Here is a 9,806-nt window from a genome sequence, read left to right as displayed (position 1 = left end):
ACTTCCCAGAACAGGCTCCCCATTTTCCTGAATAAAAATCTCTTCCCAGTCCTCTGCGCCAAAACTTGCCCTGGACATTTTCCAAAACAGACGTCCCTAGACTTGGGCTAAATATTGCCCAAGATCACAGGTTACAGTGTGAGTGTGGTATCCCATCAAGTGAAGGTTCCCTCCAAGTGTTTTCACCTCCCTAGGCTGATAACTAGAACTGGAAGAATTAACTGGAATAATTCAGGTTCTCTGATGGGGAGAGATCTATAATTATCCTGTGAACCCATCAACAGCTCAGACTGCTCCTTGTTGACAGGACTGGGCTGGCTCCTCTCCTACACTGTGGCTCAGGATAACTGCTATTCCTCTTATAGCAAGGAGAATTTAGGGGGTAGTGCAAGAGTGTCATAGGTTGTTACAAGATGGCTATGGGAAAAGGCCAAGAGAAACTCTGATTATAGAGGGAATTGGAACACTTGGAGAAAACTGGGAAGGGGGCCAGGGGCAATGTGAAATGGACAAAACACTGGCCTAGAGGCATAAGCCCCAGCTGTGTACTAACTGTTTTCTTGCTCTAGTTTCTGCATTGGCTTTTCACTCTATAAAATAAGAGCATTGAAATGGTTGGTGGCCTAGATCTCCTCTAGCTCTGAAATTTTATGATTCAGGGATTTGTGGTAGTAGGTAGCAAGCTGAGCTGCTTTCTGTGCAATAGGGAACTAGTCTGGGACCTGAGGGGCTTTTAGCACACAAGCAATACACTAAGACTCCATTATTATATGGATTGCAGAATTCACTCCAGAAGAGATCCATGTTGCAATTTCAAGAGAGAGAGGGGCACTCAACTGTGCCTGGAAAAGCTGCCACTGGAGAATATTTCCAAGATAAAATTAAACACACTAAACTCCTTCTCTCTTTCTCTCCCTCCATCTCTATCTCCCCCCCCCTTCCTCCCTCCCTGTCTCACCTTTCTCATCTTCCTTTATTATCTTCCTCCTGTCTCTCCTTCACCCTCATCCCATCCCTGGGGGCCATGGTCAATGAGTCAGAAAACGAGAAGGTATCAGAGGCTAGCTAAGCGTGGAAACCAGCTGGGGCTGTTAGTCTGACTTCCCCTCCCTTAAATTTCTGATAGACTGTCAGTCATTTAATCTCTCTCCCACTCTTACTCCATAATGGTCCTTCTATAAGTAATTTCATCCTATTTCTGGAGCAAAAGGCTCAGGTTTCTTATCTTCATTGCCATGTTCCAGACACTCTTAATCTCAGGGTCTTACCAGTTGCCACTTTCTCTCTGGAACATGGCACTCTGAGGACTTGAGATGCCTCAGTCCTAGGACTACTGAGTGGCCCTGATTTTTAGAACCTTGAGATAAGCAGAATTTAAGCTTCCCAAAGTCTGCATCTTTTGGCATGATAGTTGGATATAGGTCAGAAGACCTGAGTTTAAATCCTGGGTCTGTCTTTACGATCCATGAGATCATGGTTATCTAATTTTCTGGGCCCCAGCTTTTTCAGCTGTAAAATGCAGGTGATGTACTTAAGATGGCCTCTGATGTCCATTCTGACTCTAAGCCTAGAATCCTATAATAATGAGTACTTCAGCCTAAGATTCTATAGACTACAACCCTCTTCTGTAAGGGAGATCCTAACTGTGAACCCCCAGGTCTTCCCCCAAATAACTCAGGAAGTGGAAATGGAATTCAAGTTGTTCAAGGGAAGCATCCTGTAGATTGATTAAATAGGCAGGACCCCATTGGTGCTGGATACTTCTGAGGTGGATTATTACCTCTTGAAGGGCAGGAATAAGAAACACATTGGGACAATTCAGACTCCTGGAGGGCAAGACTTGATTCGTTTTTGTCTTGGATCTTTAACTTCCAGCACAGTACCTGGCGTGTGGAAGGTACTTTGATCGGTGAGTGACTCGGAGAAGTTCTGAACTCGTTTCCATCGGCTCTCTCCCTCCCCGCCCAGCCCCCTCCCCACAGAAGACAGGGCCCGGTACGGTTTGGCATTCCTTTATTGGCCCAAAGCTGCTGTGGTGTCTCCCCCTGCCCTGGGCAGAGCGAGAGCACAGCACCAATAGAGGAACAGACGGGACACGGACACAGAAAGAGCTGGTGTCGGCTCACAGAGGCCGCACAGACGGACACAACACAGCACCAATACACGGACAAGCCACAGGCTGTGAGAGAGTGCAGACTGAGGGACCCATGGATGCCCAGAGAGCAGCATTGAAGAGGGCTACGCGCAGACAGGGGCACAGCAGGCAGACAGACACCGAGAACCACAACCACACGACAGCAGAGCCAGCCAGCCACAACAGATGAAGGAGGTACACAGAGATGAGGTGATGTGGAGTCCTTGGAGGAATGGGGAGGGAAGATCACGGGACTCCCAGCAGCCTTCTCCCCTCCTCATTTTGGCTGCACTTTGATCCGAGAGCTTCCCCTCTGAATTTGGTCATACCCAGTAGCGTACCCCCCTATTTTGGTCATGCCCACTGGGGCTACAAGGCTTGGAGGTAGGAGTGGGGCTCAGAGTTGAGGTTGTTGGGGAAGGGAGGGTTATTGACCCGTCCTTGGTCACTCTGCCCGGGCAGAGAAATCAAGTTTTCAGACTTGGGCACATAGCTAGCCCCCCTCCCTCCCAAAAGGGACCTAGCCAATGAAGAGACCAGTACTGAATCTGGGCCCCGCAGCCTGGTGAGGAGATGGTGGTGAAGGGAGTCAAGGAGGTCCCTGGGCAGCAGGAGGAAAGACAGGTGGAGGAGCCTGAAATGCTCAGGCCTGGGGGGGTTCCTGGCAGTTTGGGCACTGAACCATATCAGGTTGGTACCGCTCCACCTGGAGGGTGATGGAACAGAATCCAAAGCGGGTATGGAGCAGAGAGGCGGCTTCCGCCCGGACGGCCTCGGGGTCCGCAGTGGCATCTGTGGAAGAATGATAAGAAGGCAGCGTCAGAGTCCCAAGGGAGATTAGAATAGGGGCAAAAGAGAATGAGCTGAAGACTAATGGGGCTTGACATTATAGGGAGGGACTCTTGGGTATTTCATTAAAACCAGTTTGAATTGAGATGGAAACAAGGAGCTGTCCAAGGTTCCTAATTTCATTTTAATCCTTGTGAAAGAGTGAAATCCTTTCCAAAATTTCCCCCCAACTATTAGTTCCCCACTTCTACATGGCCCTGGGGGGGGGGGGAAGGGAGGAGGACATGTGTGATAGTATAGGGAGCAAAGAGGAAGAGACATTTTGTTTCACACACACACACATACACACTCTGGTTCTGCATTCTAGGATGGGGTTTAATTAAAAGAAGATCTCCTGGGGCAAGGTATGTCCTGCATATACGTTGCCTGGGGCATCTCTGACACTTACCAATGGCCAGGTGGGCAGAAATAGCATGGTAGGTGAGAGTCAGGGCCCACAGGTGCAGTTCATGAATTGCCCGGACTCCTGGTACTGACAGGAGCAAGTCCCGAACTGGTTCGTAGTAGATGCCATAGGGAGTACCTATAACATGATACAATGACTCCTTAGTTAAGGGGATCTGGGTCAAATCCTATGCTACCATTTGTATGACCTTGGGTAAGTATTGAGCTTCAGCTTCCTCAGCTCTAAAATGACTGGTTAGACTAATTGACTTCTGAGATCCTTTCAAGACCTATGAATTTGATTCCCATCCAGCTTGCCTCTAGTTCATGCTTCTTTTCTTTACCTTTAGATAATATTCTAGTCCCTAAATTTCAATAATCATCTTCCCACAGGAAACTATTTCCAAGTGACTTTACTAGTAGTTGTTCCACTTTTTTATTCCCTCCTTCTATAGGAAGAGAGAAATTAAGGTAGAAGTCTGAGATGGGGCTAGTCAGCTTAAGGGGAAGAGGATAAAAACACCCTGATAATATGGCATTGCTGGGAGAGCTGTTAAATGGTGAGTTCATTTTGGAAAGCAAATATGGAACCATACAGCAAGAGCTACAAAAGGGATCCATAGCCTTTGATCTAGTGATCCCCTTGATAGGGCAATACTGTAAGATGATATTGTTCAGAGAGGGTTGGTGGTGGAATATCTATCTGTACAAAGACTACATTCCAAGTAGTACCATTTATCATAGCCACAAACTGGAAATTTTTTTCCATGTATTGTATTCAACAACAGGGAAAATGATGAACATGTCTTAGATAGATGTGATAGAATACATTTCCTCATTCCCCTGAAGAGAGGAAATATGGAAAGATTTTCCTTGGACATAGGAAACAAAATGGATCATTTTGTTACTATTAACAAAGTTTATGGGTTGGTTTTTTTTTTATGGAAGAAAAGTAAATGGAGGAGCATCTAGATAGTGCAGTGGATAGAACACTGGCTCTGGAATCAGGAGGACCTGAGTTCAAATCCAGACTCAGACACTTTACTAGCTATGTGATCTTATTTAGCCCTGATTCCTTCAGAAAGAAAGAAAAACAGGTGGTTGTATTTGTGTATTCAATATTGGAGGTTGCTGATAATAGAGGGTCTTTTTTTGGGGGGGATTGTTTTAGAAACAGCTTGCACAAAGTAGATTAAGTGGAACTTGTAGGTTACCTTCCATGAGGATCCGAAGAACATCCCGGAGGGTGGGAGCAGTGGAACCCAGGGCACAGATGGAAAACAGGAAGGTGCTGATAGGATCAGCTGCTTTATACTGGGGCTAGAGAGAAAGAAGCCATTAAGCATGATGTAAACTGAAACCTTTAAAGTAGGGGCCCCTTGGAAGTGGGCTAGCTGTGCCAGACTCAAGAAGCCATATTGGCCAGTGCCCCTAAAAGGAGAATAGGAAATGTGGCTAAAGGGCAGCTAAATGGCATGATGTGATAGTGCACTGGCCCTGGAGTCAAGAAAACCTGAGGTCAAATCTGACCTTAGACACTTAACACTTATTAGGCTATGTGATTCTAGGCAACCAAATCCCAATTACCTCCAAAAATAAAACAAAACAAAAAAGTAAAGGAGATGTAGCTGAGAGCAAGGTCAAGTTTGGTTCTTTGGGAGCTATGGTGGGCTGCAGAACCTGAGGTGGGGGGGGCTATGAAGAAGGGCCAGAGTTTCCCCATGACCATACCTTGAAGTAAATGAGGATGGATGCAGCCAGAACCCCGAAACTTTGAAGTAAGTCCCCCAGAACATGAACAAAGGCCGCCCGTACGCTGGTATTGTAGAGATTCAGAGAGCCCCTTTGCCCTTCCTCTAGTGGAGCATACTCGGTTCCCTTGCACCCATGGCTATGTCCGGGAGAGGCCTGGTGCAGCACAAAAGCCATTCTGGGGAGGGAGGAATCCAGAAGATACTGCACCTGGGGCACCAGTCACCCACGCCGCCCTATCCCCTGTTCTCTCCCTTCTCTGCATCTTTGCTCCCTAGCTCTCCTGCATCCAGGCTCAGATCCCAAAGGAAAGATAGGAGAAGGGAGGGGAAGGCAACCTTCAATTCTTCTAGAGGGAGGAGAGGAACTCTGGTATTCCCAGCCTATTGTCCAGGCAGACTGTTTCCTCCCTGGGGCTACTGGGAAGTACGTGTGCGCTCAGTCCCTGAACGAATGAGTCACACCTGTCTCCCATCTCTGAGCTCTGCCTGGCAAGGTTCCCTCTCAGACACGAAGCATTCTAGGTGACCCTAGGGCAGTGCATACGTACAACAGATTGGCACAGACGGCAATGCCTGCGGTGATCAACATGGCATCTCCCTCAATGTGGTAGTCACTGTTCAGGAGACGCACAAAGGCCAGATAGAGCAAGACAGCAGTGACAATCCAGAGGGACAGCACAGACGCTAAAGCCCCCAAGGTTTCTGTGGGAGGGAAGCAAGATATTAAGGGAATCCTATGGAGAGCAAGTCCCTGTGAGAGGGGAAAAACGAGGAGAAAATCATGAGGACAAGACCAAAGGTTGAAGAGGAAAGGGGAACCAGGTGGGTTCTGCTGAGCTTCCAGGGGTCTTTGAGGGACCCATAGGGTCACGTTAAAGCCCTTACCTGAGCGGTGCCAGCCAAAGGTCATGGTTCGGGTTGCTGGGCGGGTAGAGAGCCAGAGAGAAAAGAGACTGCCTGCCATGCTGCCCACATCTGCCAGCAGGTGGACGGCATCGGTCATGATGGCGAGGCTGTGGGCTAAATATCCACCTGCAATACCCCAAGACTAGGGCTAGCTCCTTGATACCACCCTACCCCCAACTCTGAATTCCACCCCCGTTTCCTTCAAGAATCAGTTCAAATGTGACTTCTAATAGGTTTTTCCTGGACCCTACCCCCACAAGTTGACATTGAGTTTTTCCTGTTTTCTGTCTATCTCATATATATGTACACATGTGTATATGTATATCTCCTTGTTGGGGTGTAAGCTCCTTATATCTCCAGTACTTAGCACGGTGCTGAGTACATAGTAAATTCATAAATACATGTCTGTTGACTGATAATGCCCTCATGATTACTGTTCCCTTTCCAGAGTTCCCAAGTCCTCACACCACCCCCTTTTCATTCACTAGTCATCCATCCTTAACCTCTTCCCTGTTATGTCCTCAGACCTTTCCTAGGGAGTAAAAATTGAAAGGAGACAGTTGCTGAGAGTTGTGCAGGGAAGAAGACTATGGAAAGACTCTAGGGCAAAGGGTGGGATGAAGTTGTCAGACATACCCACAATCTCCCCTGCCATGAAGAGGAAACAGACAGCGCAGGCAGCAGACAGTTGCTTCTGGGCCTGCAGCTGCTCAGGGCTAAGGCCAGACCGAGGAACAGAGTCTATGTGGCAGTGATGGAACCTAGGTTGCTCCAGAGGTTCTTGTTCTTCCGGGGGGGACTTTGAAGGCTCTGTGAAGAGACTGTTGCCAGGAATGTCCTAAGCCAAGCAACCTTCATCAGGCAATCCCCTAGACTTTGGAGCTGAGGACACCACTCAGCTTTGGCTGTCACTGGGAATCTAGTCCACATTGAGCAAGCCTCTCAAACAACAGAGCTGTTTCATTAGTATCTATCACTGGCATCCCAGTCCCAGCAAATTAGCAACCCTCCAGCCCCGCACCCTGCATACAACATAAGAGTCAGACGCTGTACTAAGCACAGTGCTAAATACTGGAGATATAAGGAGCTCAGTCTATCATTCTGGAGCTATCTCAAAGCCTTTCCATTCCTCACTCCCAGCAGAATCTAAGAATCAGTCTTTAAACTTGCCAATTCTTTTTGGTAATAGGTTTTTTGTTTGTTTGTCTGTCTGTTTTTTGCTTTTCATAAAAGGTTAATGAATGGTCCATTTAAGAGAGGAATGGAATGCTTTCTTAAAGTAAAACCCAAAGAACCAGTGACAGTGGGGAAGAAAATGAAGGAGAGAGTTTCAGAAAAGGATGGGATGGGGGCAAGAAGCTAGGGTTGAGCCTTTTCCCTATAGGGATAAAGAAGATAAATTCCATATCCAAATGTTTGAGGTTTAGATGGATTTTTCAGCCCCATTCCTGTTCTAAAGAGTGCTGTATGAACTGAGCTCTAAAAGGGTCTCCCATAGATTCAGAACCTAGAATAATTGCACCAAATGATGATAGTTATGTACAGACTGCATTTAAGTGCATTCAGTGTAGAAACACACACTCAGATGAGATGTAAGGCCATTATACACACACACACACACACACACACACACACACACACACACACACCCATGGAGGGAGAGAGAGAGAGAATCTATCTTCCTAGAGAGGCAACAGGCCTTTCTTTTGTTCTATCAGATGAGGTGTGCATTTATGTTCATTTTTCAGTAGCAGAATTTGGATGATTCAATTCTGCTTTGTATAGGTCTTTTTCCAGGTCTCTCTTAATCCCCTCCAACCCTTTCTTTAAGAGGAATTTGAAAGGGGGAAGGTGTAAAAGGGACAATTTGGATATGGAAAAGAAAGGAAGATAGTGTCAAAAGAATCCTGTCCAGAACTTCAGGGATCAAAGGCCCTAAATCTAAATATTCTATTCTTTTTTTTTAAAATAACTTTTTATTGATAGAACCCATGCCAGGGTAATTTTTTACAGCATAAATATTCTATTCTTTTGCAAAAGTCTTTTCCTCTCCCCTCAGCCCCTCATATAGAGTCTTCCTATTCCATCCTCCTAGGGCTTCCTACATACAATTCCTAAAACCTGTAAGGAGAAGAGAATGAGAAATATAGAAAAGACAAAGAAAAAAGGGACAAAGGAAGGAGATACAGAGAGATTGAGAGGTTTAGCCAGAAAGATAGAGACTAAGGAGCAAATCCAGAGAAAGACAGACGGTCCGAGGACCGCAAGCAGCAGACAGCTAAGTGGGGAGACAAGGCACGCACGCACAGTCTGGCCAGGGTGCAGAGAGAGGGAAGGCAAGATTGAGGGGGTGGGTGGGAAGGGTGTAGCAGCATGGGATTGGGGGGGGATATTAAATAGGAAAGCCAACCAAGGCTGTGGGGGCGGTTCTCCCGCCCCCAGCCCCTCTGTCCCTGGCGGCTTCGCGGCTCATTTCACACCTCGCCGCCCCCGGAACCACGTCTGTGCCGAGCCGGGAATACCCCCCATCGCCCAAACCGCACCTGCTCCTTTCCTCCCCCCTTCCTTGCTTTCCCCAACACTAGTTTTGATCCCTTATCCCCTTTAGGAGAAGACCCACCTCCCCCGATGCCGACTTCAGAGCTCGCCTTCCTCAAAGACCATCAAGTGCCAAGGCCTGTATCCCCACTGTCCCTCTGGACGCAGCTGGAGTGAAGCCCCCCTCCTTCGCCTCATAGCAGAAAAGAATCAGGACAGGGGATCCAGGGGAATGGGATCGGGAAGAAGAGGAGGCTGAGGAGCTGAGGATGTTGGAATTGGGAGCCTAGGGATCTGGGACACCCAGCATGGTTCGGAAGGAGTGCCGCCTGCCAGAAATGTGCCCCTCTCTTCCTCCAGCGATCAAATTTGCGGGTAATCGGGATCCCAGTCCTGCTAGCCTAAAGCAATCTGCTTCACCCTCCCAGTCAGTGAGTGTTCAGGAGGTCAGCTCTGGGCGGCAAGCCGTAGTGGGAGGCATGGGATGAGGGGCTAATGATTGGGGGGAATGGCGGAGTGGGGGGGAATAATGCGGACAGAGGGGAGGGCAGCCTGCAAGAGCAGAGCAAAGGCTGTCCCTGCGGCAGCTGCAACCCGGTGGCCGAGAAAATAAGGAGAGCAGAAGGGAAAGGGGGGACAGTGAGGGGCCACTAAAATACAGCACCTGAGGGGAGAAGTACAGGGGAGCAGAGGAAACCTAAGGAATTCGAAGAGAGAAATGGGGAAACAGAGGAAATCCTCCCAGGGATAAAGTGAGGCCGTGGGACAGGCGAGCAGATGAATCAAAAGGTCTAGACATGAAAGGTGGGACTATATAGACAGCAGGGAGATTCTGGGGGGAGTGGGATAGGAAAAGAGAAAAGGAGACAGCGAAAGGAGGGAAAGCGCGATAGAGGGAAGCTGCATGGAACCTCAGGGGACCAGGGTCTAATAGGGAGGAATTAGGCTCTGACCTCTTGAGACGGAGGCTGCCGGCGCAGCTGTGAGCCCCGGGCTTCACCAAGCGAGTTGTCTCTGAGTCTCCCGCGGCTACTGGATGAGGTTCCATCCCGGGTCCACACGGACCGTCAGTCCGGGTCACTGGGAGAGAGGAAGAGGTCGGCCCTTCACGAGCTGATTGGGGCCTGGGGACCGCTCAGTAGGGAGCAGGATACTGAACCCCCAGAGGGGCTCTTCAGGGCAGCGGGGACAGCTGAGACTGGGAGAACTGCGGCGGCGACAGTGGCGACGGGCGTCCGGAC

At 48.6% G+C, this 9,806-nt stretch overlaps 1 protein-coding gene across 1 annotated transcript; it reads right to left on the bottom strand.

The window, feature by feature from the left end:
* Window positions 1-1,996: 1,996 nt before the first annotated feature.
* SLC30A3 (solute carrier family 30 member 3) lies at window positions 1,997-9,778 on the bottom strand. Its single transcript, XM_051976270.1, has 8 exons — window positions 9,519-9,778; window positions 6,664-6,848; window positions 6,007-6,153; window positions 5,670-5,823; window positions 5,099-5,297; window positions 4,582-4,687; window positions 3,372-3,506; window positions 1,997-2,926 (listed from the first exon to the last, which is right to left on the bottom strand). The coding sequence occupies exons 1-8, from the start codon at window positions 9,611-9,613 to the stop codon at window positions 2,778-2,780; spliced, it is 1,170 nt and encodes a 389-aa protein (XP_051832230.1). The 5' UTR covers window positions 9,614-9,778; the 3' UTR covers window positions 1,997-2,777.
* Between the last annotated feature and the right edge of the window lie 28 nt (window positions 9,779-9,806).

Source organism: Antechinus flavipes, chromosome 2 (genome assembly GCF_016432865.1).
Source record: "Antechinus flavipes isolate AdamAnt ecotype Samford, QLD, Australia chromosome 2, AdamAnt_v2, whole genome shotgun sequence".
NCBI lineage: Eukaryota > Metazoa > Chordata > Mammalia > Dasyuromorphia > Dasyuridae > Antechinus > Antechinus flavipes.
This window is presented reverse-complemented; position numbering and strand designations above follow the sequence as displayed.

Coding starts and splice junctions, on each gene's coding strand:
- SLC30A3 (XM_051976270.1), bottom strand. CDS start 9,613: ATGGAACCTCATCCAGTAGCCGCGGGAGACTCAGAGACAACTCGCTTG. Junction 5,298..5,669: donor GCCGTCTGTGCCAATCTGTT/GTACGTATGCAC, acceptor CTCCCTCCCCAG/AATGGCTTTTGTGCTGCACC. Junction 2,927..3,371: donor TTCTGCCCACCTGGCCATTG/GTAAGTGTCAGA, acceptor ATTCTTCCACAG/ATGCCACTGCGGACCCCGAG.